The 22,004-nt window shown below is 59.1% G+C and overlaps 2 protein-coding genes across 4 annotated transcripts; both read right to left on the reverse strand.

Moving 5' to 3' along the window:
- Positions 1-917: 917 nt before the first annotated feature.
- LOC128830138 (sialidase-3-like) lies at positions 918-15,734 on the reverse strand. 3 transcript variants are annotated; one of them, XM_054015889.1, is made up of 4 exons: positions 15,647-15,734; positions 7,979-8,079; positions 7,328-7,558; positions 918-3,263 (listed from the first exon to the last, which is right to left on the reverse strand). In XM_054015889.1, exons 2-4 carry the CDS (start codon positions 7,979-7,981, stop codon positions 2,250-2,252), a joined length of 1,248 nt encoding a protein of 415 aa, XP_053871864.1. In that variant the 5' UTR covers positions 7,982-8,079; positions 15,647-15,734; the 3' UTR covers positions 918-2,249. The 3 variants fall into 3 exon arrangements, with proteins under 3 accessions (XP_053871864.1, XP_053871863.1, XP_053871865.1); XM_054015888.1 differs by lacking the exon at positions 15,647-15,734 and adding an exon at positions 10,999-11,066 and having other exon boundaries at positions 7,979-8,112; XM_054015890.1 differs by lacking the exon at positions 15,647-15,734 and adding an exon at positions 11,010-11,058.
- Positions 12,692-16,914, reverse strand: LOC128830137 (sialidase-3-like). Its single transcript, XM_054015887.1, has 3 exons — positions 16,831-16,914; positions 15,647-15,877; positions 12,692-14,827 (listed from the first exon to the last, which is right to left on the reverse strand). Exons 1-3 carry the CDS (start codon positions 16,831-16,833, stop codon positions 13,748-13,750), a joined length of 1,314 nt encoding a protein of 437 aa, XP_053871862.1. The 5' UTR covers positions 16,834-16,914; the 3' UTR covers positions 12,692-13,747.
- Between the last annotated feature and the right edge of the window lie 5,090 nt (positions 16,915-22,004).

Genomic DNA, 22,004 nt, shown 5'->3' on the forward strand with positions numbered 1-22,004 from the left:
CTGCAATATCCCCGACTGGGGGTAAAAGGTTGATGGGTCAAAGTACAGACATTGAGATATGAGGGTATGAAGTTCATAGAGTGGCTATGTTCAGGTGTGGATTATAATGAGTGGATATGATGATGAGGATGGATTGACCCTCATTTGGTGAGAGTTAATGTTTAGGGAGTTTATGGTTCCAGTTCATATGATCCAAAGGAGAAGGTCACTTGGTCCCTGTCTCGTAGTGGGAGAACGACGTCTCTCTGGCTCATATTACACTCAGCCATTGAGCCAGCACCTGCCCATTACTGATTTAACCAGGCATCTGGGTCAAGCAGACTCTGGGGCCAGATTCAGTGACATTCTCCAGCTGTTTTGGGCTGCTGGAGACATGCAAATTGGCCAGTGGGGAATGAGTGAATCTAGCCCTTTAAATTCTGTAGCCACTCTCCTGTTGAAGCTGTTTCATGGCAAGTGAGCGATCGGTGCCATTACAGAACTGGTGTCAGTTGCTACCAACAGAGAATCGATATAAAAGTAAGAAACAAAAGTCAATTCATCCTCAAGTGGATCTAAAGCGATTTTCACAGGGCAGCAAAGATCCTGGAGGGACTGATTTCAAAAGAATTGGCCTGGTTTTCATCTCGCTTACACCTGGAATTTCCATCAACTTCTAAGAAACTCTGTCATTTACACCAGAGCAACTGAGATCAGAATCAGGCCTGCTAGCTCGCCAAGAAAGAGTTGGGGCTAGACCCTAGAAATGCAGGTAGCTTTACTTGTGTGAGGAGCCCCATTGAAGTCAATGGCACTTACTCATGCAAGTAGCGTTAAGCAGGTGGATAAGTGTTTGCAGGTTCTGCCTCTGTAAGGGCTAGATATGTACTGCTTGGCTAAGTGCCGACTAAGGGGGGGCGGGGGGGAAGGAGAAATAAGGTAACTGTTTATAAATATATTACTTTTATAATACTATATATTTTATAATACTGTTACTTACTGATTTTCCAGTAGTACCAAGAGGCCCTAACTGAGATCAGAGCCCCATTTGTTGTACAGACACATGGTAAGAGACAGGCTGTGCTCCAAGGAGCTGACAGTTTAAACAGACATGACAAAGGGTGGAAGGGGAAACTGAGGCACAGAGAAGCAAAGTGATTTGCCCAAGGTCACCCAGGAGTTCAGCAGCAGAGCCAGGAGCAGAACCCAGGTCCCCCAAGTCTCAAACCAGCACCACAGACACTACACCACAGGGCTTTCTAGAACTATTTTCAGGAGGGAGAGCCAGAGGTTAACCTGGGGTCTCTAGCACATCAGCAACACAGCAGAGATGCTGCACGGCTTGGGGGTGACATGCACAGACATGATGTAGAGTAGCGTCGGCGTCTGCCTCCAAGCTGGTGCCTGCTTGCTCCCCAGGGCAGAAGCGACGCTGTGGTGCTGATTTATGAAGGGAGGGATGTGTATGCTCCTGGAGCAGTTTACAGAGCGAATGAAGAGACAGCTCACTCACCCACACACCAGGTACACCGGGATGTGCCCAAGGAGAGGAAATACTTGAACAACTTCTCCAGCTGACACTGCAAAGAACGCTTTAAGGAAACTGCTCGGATGGTTCCCTGAACTGAGAAATGGCCAAGATGCTAAGCTACAACTCCTGCAAACATGGGATCTTCAGTGATCATGTCCTTAGTATCACCTTTAATAAGACTGCACCAGTGTTCACGCTAACTTTTCCCACCCATGTGCGGAATGAATTTTGTTATGTGCACCAATATGGAGGCACAGCACCTTCATATTGGTGCACATAACAAAATTCATGTGGTGGGGGTGGGGCTGAGGGGTTCAGAGTGTAGAAGGGGGCTCAGGGTTGGGTCAGAGGGTCAGGGGAGGGGGGGTGAAGGCTCCAGCTGGGGGTGCGGCTTCGGGGGTGGGGCCAGGGATGAGGGGTTTGGGGTGCAGGCTGCCCCAGGGCTATGGCGGGGAGAGAGGATTCCCTCCAGCTCTCTCTCCTCACAGCAGCACCTGGGCTGGGAGAAGCGCCTCTCCCCGCTGCGGCAAGTCCAGGCTGAGTTCGGGCCGGGGGAGCGGCGCCCCTCCTTCAGCGGTGGCAGGGCTGGGGGAGGGGCGGCCGTTCCCCAGCCGTGGCAGGTCCCTGCCAGGCCGGTTTTCCAAGTGCCTGTGTGGCGCTCAATAGGCTGCAGCGCAGCTACGCAGCTTACAGGGACCTTAGGACAGCACCCCCAGCAGCACAGCTGTCACAGCGGATTTTAGCTTTGAGGATCCTCAAAGCAGAAGAGCTGGAAGGCGATCTCCTCACACGCATGATTCACCCCGCACTCAAACAGGCAGCCGAACAAGAGCGGCGCTGGCGCCTCCTGTAACACGGCCAGGTCCGAGTAACCGCACGGCCCTTTGTACAGGAGCCAGGGGTGTTCCCACTTCGCCTCATTCAACGGGGACCGGTTGAGGTAGATGCCAAGATTGACCCGCTTGTGTTTACTCATTGGGTGGGAATAAAGCAGCCACGACACGGTGTTTCTGCGGATGGCGTTCAATGGGCAGGTCGTCTCGTAGGCTGGGGCATCTGGCCCTTCCATGCCATCAGCCTCTAGAAGCCCTGCTGTCGGCGTGAAGCTCACCACGCTGCCCTGGCAGCCGTGAGGCGGCTCGCACAGCTTCTTGCATGAGGAGGGGCTCTCGAATGTCAGCCCCTGGTCTGTGCTGAGCGCCGCTGCCCGGCACCGGCAGAGGGTGCGGGCATTGCAGTACAACACGGGGTCACAGGCCTGGCACGCCACCTCGGCCACCTGGCACTCCCCCGTCTTCATGCCCTTAATCAGCTCACCCTTGTGCCAGCGCTGCCCGCCGTCGTCACTGTAAAAGACCAAGGCCCGGGGCAAGGTCCAGCAGGGCAGTGGCAGGCGGCAGCAGCGAGCGGTAATGTGGAAGGTATAAGCCGGGATCACCAGCCGTCCGGAGCTGAGCTGCACCCCGTGCCCCGGCCCCACCGCAAACGTGGCCCAGTCCTTCAAGTCTTCCCCAATCACCTGCTCCGTCAAGTCTGTCAACGAGCTCCAGGTCTGGCCGGCGTCTCCGCTGCAGACGTAGCACAGCCGGGCGGCGTTCTGCCCGGTGCGGATCTGCCATTGCTCTGTGACGTGCTTCCTCACGCAGATGAAGAACAGGAAAACAGTCTGACTCTTCCGCTCGTACACCGGGCAGGGGTTCATCGTGCGGTGACCCGGTAACTCTGCGCTCCTCAAGGGCTCCCTGGGCCCCCACTGCAGCAGGAGAGAGGGGTTGAGAACAGGTAAGTCAGAGGGGTAAGCGAGCGGGGCCCACTCCTCAGTACATCACGATGACCATCCCGTACGGCTGCCTCAGAACTGGATGGGCCATGGAGCTCACACTTCACCCCACCACCAGGGGGAGCTGTTGGGCCCTCAGCACTTCTGAAAACCAAGCAGGTGCCAAAACAGGGATTGAAGAGCCTCATTTTAGGCTCTTGGTTCTGCCGTCCCCTAAGGGAGCATGGGCGGGGCTGCAGCAGCTCCCCTCACGGCTGCGCTGGCTTCTGGTTTAGTTGCTTGGCTCTGCTTTTCCTCCCTACGTGGATCCAGCCAGACACAAGCTGGCTGCAATTAGAGACGAGACACATGCCAATCACGCAGTCGCTCTCTCCATGTTGCAATCCCAGCCAGATCCCCGGCCCGGCCTCCCTCTCCTGAGCTGCTCTCTTGGATGTCTACACTGCATTTGGAGTGAGCCTCCCAGCCCAGGGCAGCAGTAGGGGTGCCAGGAGTCCTGTTTTCGAGTGGAACGCTTGGTCGAAAAGGGACCCTTGCGGCTCCGGTCGGCAGTGCCAACTGGGCCATTAAAAGTCCAGTTGGCGGCGCAGCAGGGGCCCGGGACTAAGGCAGGCTCCCTGCCTGCCCTAGTTCTGTGTGGCTCCTGGAAGCGCCACTGGCACCCGGCATCCCAACCCCCTGCCCCAGCCCGGAGTCCCCTTCCACACCCAAACTCTCTCCTGGAGTCTGCACCCCCTAAGCACCCTGCCCCGAGCCCCCTCCTCCACCCCAAACCCCTCATCCCCGTCCCTACCTCAGAGTCTGCATCCCCCCGCTGGAGTCCTCACCCCTCCTCCAAACCCCAAACACCTGCCCCAGCCCAGAACCCTCTCCTGCACCCCAAACCTCTCATTCCCGGCCCCACCCCAGAGCCTGCACCCCCCTGCCTGAGTCCTCACCAAACCCCAAACCCCTGCCCCAGCCCGGAGCCCTCTTCCACACCCTGAACCCCTCATTTCTGGCCCCACCCAGAGCCCACACCCCCCAGCCCATACCCCACCCTGCACCCCAACCTCCTGCACCAGCTCAGAACCCTCTCCCACACCCCAAACTCCTCATCTCCGGCCCCACCCCAGAGCCAGCACCCCCCTGCCTGAGTCTCACCAAACCCCAAACCCCTGCCCCAGCCCGGAGCCCTCTTCCACACCCTGAACCCCTCATTTCTGGCCCCACCCAGAGCCCACACCCCCCAGCCCATACCCCCTCCCGTACCCCAACCCCCTGCCCCATCCTGAGGGTCAGGGAGAGCGAGCGACGGAATGAGCGGGGATGGAGCGAGTGGGGGCGGGGCCTTGGCGAAGCGGTGTTTGGTTTTGTGCAGTTAGAACAGGGGTTCTCACAACTAATTTTTTGGTGGCCTCAGCCACCAACTCTCACTGGTGGCTGCACTAACACTTTTTCCTAAAATACTTAATTAACGTTAGGAAAAACAATTAAAAACACACTGAGTCACTGTAATTTATATTTGTAGGGATTTTTGACAGACTCGGTAATAAAAAATAAGGCTGCCTCCCCCTTTGGCCCCCCCATCCAGGGCTTAGTGAGTCATGGGGCTTGCTGTGAAAAGTGATATTTGTATATTTGTTAATATCACAGCACACTTTAGCTGCCTGGGAGACTGTGAAAAGTGATGAGTGATATCAACAAACATTCAAGTATCACTTTTCACCAATAGCTAGTAAGTCTGCTGTTGAAAGTGATACTTGCGTGTTTGTTAATATCACTTTTCTCAGCAAGCCCCAGGACCCATTAAGCCCTGGATGGGGGGGGCAAAGGGGAGGCAGCAGGGGCCAAAGGTGATGGTGGGATGGATGGGGGAGGCCAGGAAGGCAGTGGGGTCCGGGGCAAGTAGGTGGATACAGGCCATAGGAGGCAGTAGGGGTCATGGGCAATGGGGGTGAGTGATGATCCCCACTGTCACGTGGCCCGAGCCAGGGGCTGGTGCCTGCTGCCATGCGGCCAGGACTGGGGCTCAGTGCCCACAGCCAGAACCCGGAACAGAACAGGAACTGTGTGGCTGGAGCCAGGGATCGGAGCCCGCTGCCGTGCAGCCAGAGCTGTGGGTCAGCGCCCAGGGCCAGTGCCTGCCGCCGCACAGCCAGAGTTCGGAGCTGGGTGCCAGAGCCCATGGGTGTGTGGCTGGAGCCAGAAATCAGTGCCCGCCGCTGCGTGGCTAGAGCCAGCGCTTGCTGTTGCGCAGCCAGGGGTCAGCATCTGGGGCCAGCTCTTGCCACCGTGTGGCCGGAGCCCGGGAACAGGGCTGTGGGTCGGTGCCTGCTGCCATGCAGCTGTGGCAGGGGATCTGCACCAGGGGCTGGGGCCGCGTGGCTGGAGCCCAGGGCCAACGCCCGACACCGCACGGTGGAACTGGGGGCCAGAGGCCGACTGAAGCCCCACGGCCGGAGAAGGGGGTCAGCATCTGCTGCCGAGCAGCCAGAGCCAGGGGTTGGCGCCCAAAGCCCCGCAGTTGGAGCCGTCTGCTGTGCGGCTGAGGGTCAGTGCCTGTGGCCACTGCATGGCCGGAGCCCGGGACTGGAGCTGGGGGCCAGCGCCTGCTGCCACGCAGCTGGAACCAGGGGCCGGAGGCTGAAGCCCTGCAGCTGGGGGCCAGGGCCGCGTGGCCAGAGCCACGGGGGTCAGTACCCACTGCACCATGGTTGGAGCCAGGTTCTTGAAGTCCCGCCCCTGGTGCCTGCTGCCCAAATCCCCTCCCCACAATGTGGGACAAGAACTCACCTTGCTCCTGCAGTGTTGTGCCCCACCTCTCTCCAGAGGTGCATCCAGAAGCAACAAGGAGGGAGTGGGAGGGGCCGATGCTTTGCTGCCCTTCCCCCCCTCCCCCATCGCCACCCAGGAGGCTGTCGTGGCTGCATGAAAAGCCCCTGGTGGCCGCATTAGAGAAACGCTGGATTAGAAAGTTGGCAACCCTAGTGGGGTAGCCGGGCTCACGCGAGCGGTGTAGACAGCGCTCTGAAGTTGTGGCCGGGGCTGGAGCTCGGGCTCTGAAGTCGGTGGGGGGTGGAGGGGAGGTTGGGGTTGGCTTCAGTCTGAGCCGTAACTTCCAAGTGCTGTCTACACAGCTATCTTCAGAGCAGCAACATTTCTCACTCAGGAGAAGCGTCTCAGCAATGAGATCAGGGCTTGTTTTCATGGAAGTTTGACTTGGACTCTGAATTCCCCGCTCTGCTCAGGCAAAAGCCGGTGTGAATAAAGAAGGCTCGCACCCTGCCCTGGGAGGGAACAGCTTTCAGCATTTGAGAGATCAGCTGGGAGGGGAACAAAGCGCCCAGCGGAGGATCCTCCACCTAGAACGCCCTGCCCCAGCCCAAGACATGGTGGGGTCCTTAGCAGAGACAAACCGATTGTCGGTGTGGGGGTGGTGGTCCAGCACCAATGGGTGGGCACATGCGGTTGGTGCTTAATAAATCATTCATAATCATCTAGCCAGATGGAGAGGGAGAGAAAAAAGGCTCTTCTAGCCACTGGGGCTTCCAGGAATAAAATGGATCCAGGAGCCCCCCGGCGTATCGTTAAGAGCTGACGATGCACTGGGCCCCGTGCAAGACATATCCAGCTGTGAAAAGTCTCTACCCCAGAAAGCTTGTAAGCTAGGCACAGGGGCAAAGACGCAGCAGGGGATTCTGAGAAGGGAGTTAACAGATGGCTGTGGGCAGGGGAGGAGCGTCGATGGGGGTTTGTGGACGTACCCATCCCCCATCATAGTCCTTAGGGGTGCGATCCTGCAAGGTGCTGAGCAGCCTCAACTCCCTCTGGACTTCAGAAGGCAGGTAAAGGCCCCCAGCACCTCATGGGAGCGCTCTGCCCCTCACAGGAGCTAGCCCTGTGCCAGTATCATTAGCTACTGGGGGGTGAATAGCCTGGAGTGCAGGTATCCAGGGAGAGGCAGAACCCCGGGAAGCGCTAATGCTGAGACACTCGGGCAGAGAGCGGGCACTAAGCGAGGGGGGTCTGCAGGGAAACAATGCGCAAGGAATTACCTCGACCGAAGTCCCTGTCTTCCGACCTCGTCTCAGCACCAGGTACTCAGCGTCCTCGTCCCTGGCAGAGGAGCGCTTCTCTGCGAATGCCAGGAGCGTGTCTGTGGGGATATACAGCAGTGCGGGGATCCGATAGGTGACCCCACTCCGTGGATCCTGGTGGAAGAGAGTCACCTTCCCAGAGCTCATCGAAGCCTTGATCATGATGTCTCGACGTACCAGAGACCTCAGCTGGGAGAGAAAAGGGATCAAGGGGGTTAAAACAATACTAGTTACGGAGCTTCTCTCAGCCACAGAGCTGCACCCACCTGCTCAGACAGGAAACATACTGGGCTCCTTCTTCCCCATCTCTGCCATAGACTCACTGCACCAGGCAACCAGGTCAGGGACCAATGCTGCAAGGGGCTCAGCACAGACTTAGCTCCTACTGATTTCAATGAGAGCAGGATCCAGCCCTGATCAGCAGGGGGTGGGGGCCAGGACACTGAGATAGGGCCAAATTCTGCTCAGTTACGCCAGAGGAATTTCTGGCTCTGGGTTTACACCAGCGTCACAGTGATCAGAACCCGGCCCCCACTGTCTCCAAGTGACAAACAGGGGCCTCCCTCCAAGCCCAGACCTTCCCAGCACCAGCCCAGGGCAGCAATTTACCATCAGCCGGTGCCTGTCCTGCTGGAGGGGATCCCCGCAGCACTGACTCCAATGCAGACCGGCTCTGGCCTCTCCCTCCTGGGCCGGCTTTCTGCTCTTTCCTGCGGGGAACGGGACAAACTAGACCAGGGAGCCTAGAAACAGCAAGAGAAGTGAGAGGAGAAGCTCTAACCCTGGCAGGATTCAAGCCCTACTGAGGTGAGCCCAGCCCAGCCCAGCCCAGCCCACTGGTCCGCCCCTCCCCACCCCTGCAGACACAGCTTCGCCCAGGATTCCTGCTAAAGAGACGCGCTACAGCGCCCCACCCCCAAAGCGGCCTCTGCACCGCCCCCAGTCATGGCGTGTCCCCCCAACAGACCTGCCCCCCACCCCCCATTGCACCGAGACCCCCCCGCCCCCATCAGACCTGCCCCCCACCTCCCATTGCACCGAGTCCCCCACCGCCCCCATCAGACCTGCCCCCCACCCCCCATTGCACCGAGTCCCCCCGCCCCCATCAGACCTGCCCCCCACCCCCATCAGACCTGCCCCCCACCTCCCATTGCACCGAGTCCCCCCCGCCCCCATCAGACCTGCCCCCCACCTCCCATTGCACCGAGTCCCCCCCGCCCCATCAGACCTGCCCCCCACCTCCCATTGCACCGAGTCCCCTCCTGCCCCCATCAGACCTGCCCCCACCTCCCATTGCACCGAGTCCCCCCCGCCCCCATCTGACCTGCCCCCACCTCCCATTGCACCGAGTCCCCCCCGCCCCCATCTGACCTGCCCCCCACCTCCCATTGCACCGAGTCCCCCCCCGCCCCCATCTGACCTGCCCCCACCTCCCATTGCACCGAGTCCCCCCCCGCCCCCATCTGACCTGCCCCCACCTCCCATTGCACCGAGTCCCCCCCGCCCCCATCTGACCTGCCCCCACCTCCCATTGCACCGAGTCCCCCCCCGCCCCCATCTGACCTGCCCCCCACCCCCCATTGCACCGAGTCCCCCCGCCCCCATCAGACCTGCCCCCCGCCCCCATCTGACCTGCCCCCACCTCCCATTGCACCGAGTCCCCCCCCGCCCCCATCTGACCTGCCCCCACCTCCCATTGCACCGAGTCCCCCCCCGCCCCCATCTGACCTGCCCCCACCTCCCATTGCACCGAGTCCCCCCCCGCCCCCATCTGACCTGCCCCCCACCTCCCATTGCACCGAGTCCCCCCCCGCCCCCATCTGACCTGCCCCCCACCCCCCATTGCACCGAGTCCCCCCGCCCCCATCAGACCTGCCCCCCACCCCCATCAGACCTGCCCCCCACCTCCCATTGCACCGAGTCCCCCCCGCCCCCATCAGACCTGCCCCCCACCTCCCATTGCACCGAGTCCCCCCCACCCCCATCAGACCTGCCCCCCACCTCCCATTGCACCGAGTCCCCCCGCCCCCATCAGACCTGCCCCCCACCCCCATCAGACCTGCCCCCCACCTCCCATTGCACCGAGTCCCCCCCGCCCCCATCAGACCTGCCCCCCACCTCCCATTGCACCGAGTCCCCCCCGCCCCATCAGACATGCCTGCCACCTCCCATTACACCGAGTCCCCCCCGCCCCCATCAGACCTGCCCCCAACCTCCCATTACACCGAGTCCCCCCCGCCCCCAACAGACCTGCCCCCCACCTCCCATTGCACCGAGTCCCCCCCGCCCCCATCTGACCTGTCCCCCACCTCCCATTGCACCGAGTCCCCCCCGCCCCCATCTGACCTGCCCCCCACCTCCCATTGCATCGAGTCCCCCCCGCCCCCATCTGACCTGCCCCCCACCTCCCATTGCATCGAGTCCCCCCCGCCCCCATCTGACCTGCCCCCCACCTCCCATTGCACCGAGTCCCCCCTGCCCCCCACCTCCCATTGCACCGAGTCCCCCCCGCCCCCATCTGACCTGCCCCCCACCTCCCATTGCATCGAGTCCCCCCCCGCCCCCATCTGACCTGCCCCCCACCTCCCATTGCACCGAGTCCCCCCCGCCCCATCTGACCTGCCCCCCACCTCCCATTGCACCGAGTCCCCCCCGCCCCCATCTGACCTGCCCCCCACCTCCCATTGCACCGAGTCCCCCCCGCCCCCATCTGACCTGCCCCCCACCTCCCATTGCACCGAGTCCCCCCCGCCCCATCTGACCTGCCCCCCACCTCCCATTGCACCGAGTCCCCCCCGCCCCCATCTGACCTGCCCCCCACCTCCCATTGCACCGAGTCCCCCCCGCCCCCATCTGACCTGCCCCCCACCTCCCATTGCACCGAGTCCCCCCCCGCCCCCATCTGACCTGCCCCCACCTCCCATTGCACCGAGTCCCCCCCCGCCCCCATCTGACCTGCCCCCCACCTCCCATTGCACCGAGTCCCCCCCGCCCCCATCTGACCTGCCCCCCACGTCCCATTGCATCGAGTCCCCCCCCCGCCCCCATCTGACCTGCCCCCCACCTCCCATTGCATCGAGTCCCCCCCGCCTCCAACAGACCTGCCCCCCACCTCCTATTGCACCGAGTCCCCCCCGCCCCCATCTGACCTGCCCCCCACGTCCCATTGCATCGAGTCCCCCCCGCCCCCATCTGACCTGCCCCCACCTCCCATTGCACCGAGTCCCCCCCGCCCCCATCTGACCTGCCCCCCACGTCCCATTGCATCGAGTCCCCCCCGCCCCCAACAGACCTGCCCCCCACCTCCCATTGCACCGAGTCCCCCCCGCCCCCATCTGACCTGCCCCCGACCTCCCGGCACCGAGTCCCGCCCGCCCCCATCAGACCTGCCCCCCACCTCCCATTGCACCGAGTCTCCCCCGCCCCCATCTGACCTGCCCCCCATCTCCCATTGCATCGAGTCACCCCCCCGCCCCCATATGACCTGCCCCCCACCTCCCATTGCATCGAGTCCCCCCCGCCTCCAACAGACCTGCCCCCCCACCTCCCATTGCACCGAGTCCCCCCCGCTCCCATCTGACCTGCCCCCCACGTCCCATTGCACCGAGTCCCCCCCGCTCCCATCTGACCTGCCCCCCACTTCCCGGCACCGCAGGGCGCTGGGAGCAGCAGGACCCGCTCCCTGCCTGTCCCCGGCTCCCTCCTCCCGCGGCCGGTGTGCAGCTGAATCGCTTCCCCCGGCACCGGAGGTAAATCCTAAGCTGCCGGGGGAACCGAGCTGCTCTCGCGAACTGCCCAGATCCTGGCTGGTGTAAAGCCCCGTGAACCCCGCAGTCCCAGGGGTGACCCCGGGGGGGCTGAGCCAGTCCCTGGGCTCAGCCCTTCTGACCCAGCGAGCCCCAGCCAGGGTCCCAGGCCAGCAGGGACCATTGTGATCATGGAGTGTGGCCTCCTGCATCGGCCGCTTGCCCTCCCTGTTCGATATTTCCAGCTCTCCCAGTGCTTCACAGCAGGGGGAATCTCCTGGTCCTTCCCGGGGAGATCGATGGGAAAACTGAAGCACGAAGCAGGGCGGTGACCTGCCCCAGGTCTGGCAGTGAGTCAGGGGCAGAGCCCGGGCTAGAACTCAGTCCTGGGGCTTGTGCTCTAACCATTAGGCCAGGCTGTTTCCAATACCAGGTGATGAATTTTCGCTGCAGGCGCTTGGCCTCTCAGCTGCACAGAGAAAGCCCCAGCGCTGCTCATCCCAGACAGGCAGGCTTCCAGCGTGGGAACCTGCCTATCTGGGGCCACCGCTTCTGCGCCCCCCGTTATCCTGTAGCACCTCTCATTTCCACCCCTCAGTCAGTCCCTCCCTGATTTCCCGCATCTGGCAGTCTTGCTTCGCCACCTAGTGGCGCTTCTCAATTTTGAAGTACGTGAAGGAGAGGAAGGTGATCAGAAACAGCCAACGTGGATTCATTTCACCAAGGGCCAGTCATGCCTGACCAACCTGATTGCCTTCTATGATGAGATAACTGGCTCTGTGGATATGGGGAAAGTGGAGGACGTGATATATCTCGACTTGAGCAAAGCTTTTGATACGATCTCCCACAGTATTCTTGCCAGCAAGTTAAAGAAGCATGGATTGGATGAATGGACCATAAGGTGGATTGAAAGCTGGTTGGATCATTGGACTCAACGAGTAGTGATCACCAGCTCGATGTCTAGTTGGCAGCTGGCATCAAGTGGAGTGCCCCAGGGTCAGTTTTCTTCAACATCTTCATTAATGATCTGGATGATGGGATGGATTGCACCCTCAGCAAGTTCGTGGATGACATTAAGCTGGGGGGAGACGAAGATACACCGGAGGGTAGGGATAGGATCCAGAGGGACCTAGACAAATTGGAGGATTGGGCCAAAAGAAATTGGATGAGGTTCAACAAGGACAAGTGCAGAGTCTTGCTGTGATGGGTTCCGTCACAGAGACCCCCTTGGGAATGTCACCTGATGTACTGGAATTACCTTTGAGCCCATTTTCCCTGCCAGCTTGGGACTCCAGAACCCTGCCTTGTTGAGCCAGATATGCTAGCCTGCTGCAACAGAGACCCAGGTCTGGTCCACATCGCCAAAGCCAGGATTTAATCAGGTGACCTGCTGAGCAGTTTTTATCTCCAGCACCCAGACACCCAGTTCCCAATGGGATCCAAACCACAAATAAATCCGTTTTACTACCTACAAAGCTTATACACGGTAAACTCATAAATTGTCCGCCCTCACTGATAGAGAGATATGCACAGCTGTTTGCTCCCCCAGGTATTAATCACTTACTCTGGGTTTACTAACAAAAGTGATTTTATTAAGTATAAAAAGTAGGATTTAAGTGGTTCCAAGTAATAACAGACAGAACAAAGTAAGTTACCAAGCAAAATAAAACAAAACATGCAAGTCTAAGCCTAATACATAAAGAAACTGATTACAAGTAAATCTCTCCCTCAGAGATGTTCCAATAAGCTTCTTTCACAGACTAGACTCCTTCCTAGTCTGGACCCAATCCTTTCCCCTGATACAGTCCTTGTCAGTTCCAACAGACATCTTAAATGGAAAGCCGGGGTGTTCTCATGACTGGAAGCTCCCTTTGTTCTGTTCTACCCCCTTTTATATCTTTGGCACAAGGCAGGAATCCTTTGTCTTTCTCTGGGTTCCCATCCCTTCTTCTAAATGAAAAAGCACTAGGTTTAAGATGGATTCCAGTATCATTTTTATAGGGGGGGTGCTGCACCCCCCCTTACCCATATCCGCTTCCCCCGCCACCACCTAGAGCTGAGGCTGGGAGCAGGGCCGTGGCTCTGGGAGGGGGGACATGGACGGGGTAAGGGGGCTGAGACTGGGGCCACAGCTGGGGGTGGAATCCCAGGCTCAGCGCCAGGAGAGGACCACACATGTGGGGCCAGGAACAGAGCCCCGAGGCACAGGACCGGCAGCCAGGACTCTGGGCGCGGGGCCAGCAGCCGGAATCCCAGGTGTGGGGCCAGAAGTGGAGCCCCGCATAAAACCTGGGGGCACTGCAGCACCCCCCAGACCCCTAGTTCCTGCACCTATGAGTTGATGTGATTCTAACCAGCTGGGGGCAGTGGTGGACATTAAGCATTTCCATTGGAAGAGCATAAGAATTTTGGCACAAGGCCATGGTGCATCCACCCTGACAAAACAGTTGTCGCAACTCCACAGAAATTATTACACTCATTCCGCGGGCTGTAGTTTGCTCCTCCTTGCCCTAGGAAGTCCCAGACCCCAAACCAGAGACACCCGAAAGAGGCTGCTTTCAGAAGCCCAGGCCTCAGGGGGTGAGGATCTTGGGGGGTGGTGTTGCCTCACTTACCCCCCCGGAGGAGATTGCTAGTTGCATTTTAGCTTTGCTTCGGGCTGCTGCTCCAAGGAGTCTCTGCCCTTCTGGAGATCCTCAAAGCAGAAGAGCTGGAAGGCGATCTCCTCACACGCATAATTCACCCCGCACTCAAACAGGCAGCCGAACAAGAGCGGCGCTGGCGCATCCTGTAACACGGCCAGGTCCGAGTAACTACACGGCCCTTTGTACAGGAGCCAGGGGTGTTCCCACTTGGCCTCATTCAGTTGGGACTGGTTGAGGTAGATGCCCAGGTCGACCCGCTCGCATTTATCCATCGGGTGGGAGTAAAGCAGCCATGACATGGTGCTTCTGCGGATGGTGGAGGGGGCGTTTTCATCGTTCAACAGGCAGGTCGTCTCGTAGGCTGGGGCGTCTGGCTCTTCCACGCCATCTGCCTCCAGAAGCCTTGTTGTTGGTGTGAAGCTCACCACACTGCCCTGGCAGCCGTGAGGTGGCTCGCACAGCTGTTCACACGAGGAGGGGCTCTCGAATGTCAGCCCCTGGTCTGTGCTGAGAGCCGCTGCCCGGCACTGGCGGGGGGTCCGGGCATTGCAGTACAACACGGGGTCACAGGCCTGGCACGCCACCTCGGCCACCTGGCACTCCCCTGTCTTCATGCCTTTAATCAGCTCGCCCTTGTGCCAGCGCTGCCCGCCGTCGTCACTGTAAAAGACCAAGGCCCGGGGCAGGGTCCAGCAGGGCAGTGGCAGGCGGCAGCAGCGAGCGGTAATGTGGTAGGTATAAGCCGGGATCACCAGCCGCCCGGAGCTGAGCTGCACCCCGTGCCCCGGCCCCACCGCAAACGTGGCCCAGTCCTTCAAGTCTTCCCCAATCACCTGCTCCGTCAAGTCTGTCAACGAGCTCCAGGTCTGGCCGGCATCTCTGCTTTGGACGTAGCACAGCCGGGCGGCGTTCTGCCCGGTCCAGATTTGCCATTGCTCTGTGACGTGCTTCCTCACGCAGATGAAGAACAGGAAAACAGTCTGACTCTTCCGCTCGTACACCGGGCAGGGGCTCATCGTGCGGTGACCTGGTAACTCTGCGCTCCTCAAGGGCTCACTGGGCCCCCACTGCAGCAGGAGAGAGGGGGCGAGAACAGGTAGGTCAGAGGGGTAAGCCAGCGGGGCCCACTCCTCATTATGATGACCATCCCGTACAGCCGCCTCAGAACCGGATGGGCCATGGAGCTCACACTTCACCCCACCACCAGGGGGAGCTGTTGGGCCCTCAGCACTTCAGAAAACCAAGCAGGTGCCAAAACAGGGATCGAAGAGCCTCATTTTAGGCTCTTGGTTCTGCCTTCCCCTAAGGGAGCACGGGTGGGGCAGCAGCACCTCCCCTGATGGCTGCGCTGGCTTCTGCTTTAGTTGCTTGGCTCTGCTTTTCCTCCCTACGTGGATCCAGCCAGACACAAGCTGGCTGCAATTAGAGACAAGACACATGCCAATCACGCAGTCGCTAGCTCTATGGGAAAGGGACTGTCGCAATCCCAGCCAGATCCCCGGCCCGGCCTCCCTCTCCAGAGCTGCTCTCTCGGACGTCTACACTGCATTTGGAGTGAGCCTCCCAGCCCAGGGCGGCAGTAGGGTTGCCAGGTTTCCTCCCCCATCATAGTCCTTAGGGGTGCGATCCTGCAAGGTGCTGAGCAGCCTCAACTCCCTCTGGACTTCAGAAGGCAGGTAAAGGCCCCCAGCACCTCATGGGAGCGCCCTGCCCCTCATAGGAGCTAGCCCTGTGCCAGTATCATTAGCTACTGGGGGGTGAATAGCCTGGAGTGCAGGTATCCAGGGAGAGGCGGAACCCCGGGAAGCGCTAATGCTGAGACACTCGGGCAGAGAGCGGGCACTAAGCGAGGGGGGTCTGCAGGGAAACAATGCGCAAGGAATTACCTCGACCAAAGTCCCTGTCTTCCGACCTCGTCTCAGCACCAGGTACTCAGCGTCCTCGTCCCTGGCAGAGGAGCGCTTCTCTGCGAATGCCAGGAGTGTGTCTGTGGGGATATACAGCAGTGCAGGGACCCGATAGGTGACCCCACTCCGTGGATCCTGGTGGAAGAGAGTCACCTTCCCAGAGCTCATCGAAGCCTTGATCATGATGTCTTGACGTACCAGAGACCTCAGCTGGGAGAGAAAAGGGATCAAGGGGGTTAAAACAATACTAGTTACGGAGCTTCTCTCAGCCACAGAGCTGCACCCACCTGCTCAGACAGGAAACGTACTGGGCTCCTCAGACAGAACAAGCAATAACCCTGAGCTGTAAAGGTCGGAGTGCATTAGCTGCGTGCTGCAGAGCTCAGCCATACGTGGTTACAGCCCACCTCCAGCTATGCACATCCTTATTTCAGTTTCCTTTTGCTGCTATTTCTTTTGCTCCCAACTCCCCAAAATGGACTTTGTTTCCTTTATACTCTGCCGCTGCTGCCCAGAGTTTCCCCGCACACTTCAAAGGGAGATGGGGCAGTTTAAGCCCCACATTGAGGTTTTGCAGATAACGACGGGAGAAATGCGATCACGACATTTTTAATTAAAGTGTCAGTGAAAAACTTTGGCCTCTCTTTCAAACACCTCCACGAACAACAGCTCGGAGGGAGGGAGTGCAGAGCCAGGAAGGGAAAGAAACAGAAAGAGAAGCCCCCAGGGATCAACCTAGATTAGAAGGACATTTTACCTTTGTTAAAAAAGAACAAATGCTGGCCACAGCGAAACATGGATGAAGGCAGGATGGCCCTGTGGTTAAGCCACAAGTCAGGTGATCTGGCTTCTCTCCCCATCTCTGCCATAGACTCACTACACCAGGCAACCAGGTCAGGGACCAATGCTGCAAAGGGCTCAGCACAGACTTAGCTCCTACTCATTTCAGTGAGAGCAGGATCCAGCCCTGATCAGCAGGGGGTGGGGGCCAGGACACTGAGTTAGGGCCAAATTCTGCTCAGTTACACCAGAGTAATTTCTGGCTCGGGGTTTACACCAGCGTCACAGCGATCAGAACCCGGCCCCCACTGTCTCCAAGTGACAAACAGGGGCCTCCCTCCAAGCCCAGACTTTCCCAGCACCAGCCCAGGGCAGTAATTTACCATCAGCCGGTGCCTGCCCTGCTGGAGGGGATCCCTGCAGCGCTGTCTCCAATGCAGACCAGCTCTGGCCTCTCTCTCCTGGCCCGGCTTTCTGCTCTTTCCAGCGGGAAACGGGACAAACTAAACCAGGGAGCCTAGAAACAGCAAGAAAAGTGAAAGTAGAAGCTCTAACCCTGGCAGGGATTCAAGCCCTACTGAGCCAAGCCCAAGCCCCTCCCTATGCCACTGCTCCGTCCAGGATTCCTGCTAAAGAGACGTGCTACAGCGCCCCACCCCCAAAGCGGCCTCCGCACCGCCCCCAGTCATGGTGAGTCCCCCCAACAGACCTGCCCCCCACCTCCCATTGCACCGAGCCCCCCCGCCCCCATCAGACCTGCCCCCCCCACCTCCCGTTGCACCGAGCCCCTCCACCCCCATCAGACCTGCCCCCCCACCTCCCGTTACACCGAGTTCTCCCGCCCCCATCAGACCTGCCCCCTCCACCTCCCGTTGCACCGAGTTCCTCCCCGCCCCATGTGACCTGCGCCCTCCCCCCCCCCCCCGCTGCTCACCGCACACTCTGCTCCACACTCACGGCTCTGCAGGGCACTGGGAGCAGCAGGACCTGCACACACCCTAATTGGAATCGATATGAGCAATCACTCGAAGAAGAAGAATCGCTTCCCTTGATCTGCTGGCAATGCTCCTGCTAATACAGCCCAATATGCAATGGGGAGTGGCGGGGGCAGGTCTGATGTGAGGGACTCAACGCAATGGGGGGCAGGTCTGATGGGGGCTGAGGGGAACTTGGCTCATGGGGGGAGGGACCAGGAGTCCCCCCGCACCCCCATATTGTACCGAGTCCCTCCCGCCCCCATCAGACCTGCCCCAGCCGCCCCTCAGCACAGACTCTGCTCCTCACTCACGGCTCCACGGAGCTCGGGCACCGCAGGGCGCTGGGAGCAGCAGGACCCGCTCCCTGCCTGTCCCCGGCTCCCTCCTCCCGCGGCCGGTGTGCAGCTGAATCGCTTCCCCCGGCACCGGAGGTAAATCCTAAGCTGCCGGGGGAACCGAGCTGCTCTCGCGAACTGCCCAGATCCTGGCTGGTGTAAAGCCCCGTGAACCCCGCAGTCCCAGGGGTGACCCCGGGGGGGCTGAGCCAGTCCCTGGGCTCAGCCCTTCTGACCCAGCGAGCCCCAGCCAGGGTCCCAGGCCAGCAGGGACCATTGTAATCACGGAGTGTGGCCTCCTGCATCGGCCGCTTGCCCTCCCTGTTCGATATTTCCAGCTCTCCCAGTGCTTCACAGCAGGGGGGGGGGGGGAGATCTCCTGGCCCTTCCCCGGGAGATCGATGGGAAAACTGAAGCACGGAGCAGGGCCGTGACCTGCCCCAGGTCTGGCAGTGAGTCAGGGTCAGAGCCCGGGCTAGAACTCAGTCCGGGGGCTTGTGCTCTAACCATTAGGCCAGGCTGTTTCCAATATCACGTGCTGAATTTTCCCTGCAGGCCTTGGCCTCTCAGACAGAGAAAGCCCCAGCGTCGCTCTCCCCAGAAAGACAGGCTCCCAGCATGGGAACCTGCCTGTCTGGTGCCACCGCTTCTGCCTCCGCCCCACCCTCCCCCGTTATCCTGTAGCACCTCTCATTTCCACCCCTCAGTCAGTCCCTCCCTGATTTCCCGCATCTGGCAGTCTTGCTTCACCACCTAGTGGCGCTTCTCCATTTTAAAGCACTTGGAGGAGAGGAAGGTGATCAGAAACAGCTAAGGTGGATTCATTCACCAAGGGCCAGTCATGCCTGACCAACCTGATTGCCTTCTATGATGAGATAACTGGCTTTGTGGATATGGGGAAAGTGGAGGACGTGATATATCTCGACTTGAGCAAAGCTTTTGATACAGTCTCCCACAGTATTCTTGCCACCAAGTTAAAGAAATAAAAATCTGGCTAGATTGTTGGGCTCAACGGGTAGTGATCAATGGCTTGATGTCTAGTCGGCTGCCGGTATCAAGCGGAGTGCCCCAGCAGGGGTAGGACCTGGGGCCGGTTTTGTTCAACATCTTCATTAATGATCTGGATGATGGGATGAATTGCACCCTCAGGAAGTTCATAGATGACACTAAGCTGGGGGGAGAGGTAGATACGCTGGAGGGTAGGGATAGGGTCCAGAGTGACCTAGACAAATTGGAGGATTGGGCCAAAAGAAATTGGATGAGGTCCAACAAGGACAAGTGCAGAGTCCTGGACTTAGGATGGAAGAATCCCATGCACTGCTACAGGCTGGCGACCGACTGGCTAAGCAGCAGTTCAGCAGAAGAGGACCTGGGGATTACAGTGGACGAGAAGCTGGATATGAGTCAGCAGTGTGCCCTTGTTGCCCAGAAGGCTAACGGCGTATTGAACTGCATTAGTAGGAACATTGCCAGCAGATCGAGGGAAGCGATTATTCTTCGAGTGATTGATTGCTCATATCTACTCCAATTAGGTGTGCGCACACCGCGTGCACAGCCATCGGAAAGCTTTTCCCCTAGCAGCACCCGTCAGGTCAGCTGTGGAGCCCCTTGGAGTGGCGCCTCCATGGCGCTTAATATAATGACCCTGCCAACCCGGTGCCTCTCCAGTTCCTTCTTAGCGCCAGTGACGGTCGTTGGAACTGTGGCGTCTTGCTTTGAAAGTGCTCCACATTTCCCTTGCTTCTGATTAGGACTGTTTGATTTTACAGTTGTTTAGTTAAAAAGAGAACTAGATAAATTCATTAGTGGCTATTAGCCAGGATGGGTAAGGAATGGTGTCCCTAGACTCTGTCGAAGGGTGGAGATGGATGGCAGGAGAGAGATCACTTGATCATTACCTGTTAAGTTCACTCCCTCTGGGACACCTGGCATTGGCCACTATCGGTAGACAGGATACTGGGCTGGATGGACCTTTGGTCTGACCGCCAGGCCGAGGGTGCCCAGTCCAAGGCCTCACGCTCAGTGGTGTCCGAGCCTAGGGTGCCGGAGATAGGAGCCAGTCGCCCCACCTCTAGGGGTGCAGAGGAGTCGGCAGTCGCACCACCTCCTCCAGAACACACCACAGTTCCTGAGCCAGACACTGGAGTGGCTGGCACGGTGCTAGAGGTGGGGCAAGAGGTCACCGAAGACCAAGAAGGTGTGGCAGACCCAGTTCCTCCACTAGCGCCCTCGTCATCCTCCCCGGACGAGGCGATGGCAGGTACCTCTGTCTCAGGACCGCCCCCTATAGATAGCTGTGCCCACCAGGAACTCCTGTGCAGGGTGGCACGGAATATGAACCTGCAGGCTGAGGAGGTGATAGAGCCGAAGGACCCTATGGTGGACATCCTAGCACCAGAAGGACCATCCAAGGTCACTCTACCCCTCATCAGAACTATACAAGCCAATGCAAAGACCATTTGGCAGACCCCAGCCTCCATCCCTCCCACCACTAAGGGTGCGGAGAGGAAGTACTTTTTGCCCTCCAAGGGGTTTGACTACCTGTTCACACACCCACAGCCTTGCTCATTGGTAGTGTCGGCAGTAAAGGAGAGGGAGAGGAGAGGCAGGGTCAGCAAGCCCCAGTGCCTAAAATCTAAGGACGGCAAGCACCTGAATTTATTCAAACACAAAATTTACTCCATGGGGGGCTTGCAACTCCAGGATTGCCTGTTGCTTGGCAATCCTGAGCAGGTACCTTTAACTCCTGGAACTCAATGCTGAAGTTTAGGGAGCGGGAGAAGTTTGGGGCAGTTGTCGAGGAGGGCAATGTTAGGTCAAGGAATAAAATATGGAAAGGCTGCAGGGAACCCCCCCAACAAAAATATAGTCCTTTACTGCAAGCTCCAGTATCTATCACCTGGTTGGTAGCCAAGCTAGCCCTCCTTATGTAACCTCCCTTCCCCTCCCTCTGCTGGAATGAGGCAAGTGGAATCAGGTGTATATAAACCAAACACATTGTGTTTATTTGGGGGAAACTGAGGTACATAAATGGGAATGGGAAAAATGCATAAAACAATAACAGAAACTTATTCTCTCTATCAGTACAGTAACTCAGAACATCTGTGACCTGAAGCCAAGACCCAAACTAGACCCCCGTGGAGTACAAACAGTAAGTAAACATACAATGTCACCCTTCTGATGGTCGCTCAGGACCTCGATCCTTTGGCTCGTACAGAGCCTCTGGAGAGGAACTCTGAGGAGATCCCTCGATGACTCGTCCTTCTCACTGGCTCCAGATGACACAGCAGCAGGCTCACGAGATGACAGCGGCTGTTCACAGGCGAATGACAACGGTGGAAGTTAACTGCTGCAGATGGTAAGTAATAGCTGGAGATGGCACTTGTCCGGAGTTTCAATCACCTGTGGAAGCAAAACCCGCGCGCACCTGCCACTCGGATGGGCAGCCCCGAACTGAGGTCACTGCCGCTCTTCTATAGACTCTATAGCGCGAAACCCCTCAGGGAAACCCCATAGAATCCCCGGGAAAATCCAGTTAATACTGGAACTTGTTTACTACTTGGGCCACTGCTGACCGTTGGAAAGGGCGGGAAAACACTCCAACTGCCCTCCTGATCACATGACCAAGTCCTCCATTTTAGATAACAAAATGGGTTCCTGTGACAGGTTCTCTGCCCCTAGGGTTACCATATCCAGCAAATAAAAAAAGAGGACCCTCCACAGGCCCTGGCCACGCCCACTTCCCCACCCCAGCCCCGCCCCAACTCCACCCCTTCTCCGCCCTAACTCCGCCCCCTCCTCCCTCCCACTCCCAGCCATGAGGAAAGGGCTGCCCCAGCGCTACCGGCTTCACGGTTTGCCGGGCAGCCCCCAGACCCTGCGCCCCCGGCCGGCACTTCCCCAGCGCAGCTGAAGCCCGGGAGGGGAAGCGCCCAGCCGAGGCTTCGGGCAGCCCCCTTGCCTCCGGACCCTGCGCCCCCAGCCGGGCACTTCCCCTCCCGGGCTCCGGCGGCGCAGGGTCCGGAGGCACGGGGGCTGCCCAAAGCCGGTAGCACTCGGGCAACCCGGCTCTTAAACAGAGGCTAAGAAGTTGGCTAGAAAAGGGCAGGGGGGTCCCAGCAGACACAGTCCGATCTGGCCCCAGACAGAACTCGGGTCTCTCCCAGAACCGGGCACTTCTCCAGCTCGGGAAGAAACCCAGTGCAGTGACAGGAGCCGTCACCTCCCTGGCTGGGCTGGGGACTC

Source organism: Malaclemys terrapin, chromosome 1 (assembly GCF_027887155.1).
Source record: "Malaclemys terrapin pileata isolate rMalTer1 chromosome 1, rMalTer1.hap1, whole genome shotgun sequence".
NCBI lineage: Eukaryota > Metazoa > Chordata > Testudines > Emydidae > Malaclemys > Malaclemys terrapin.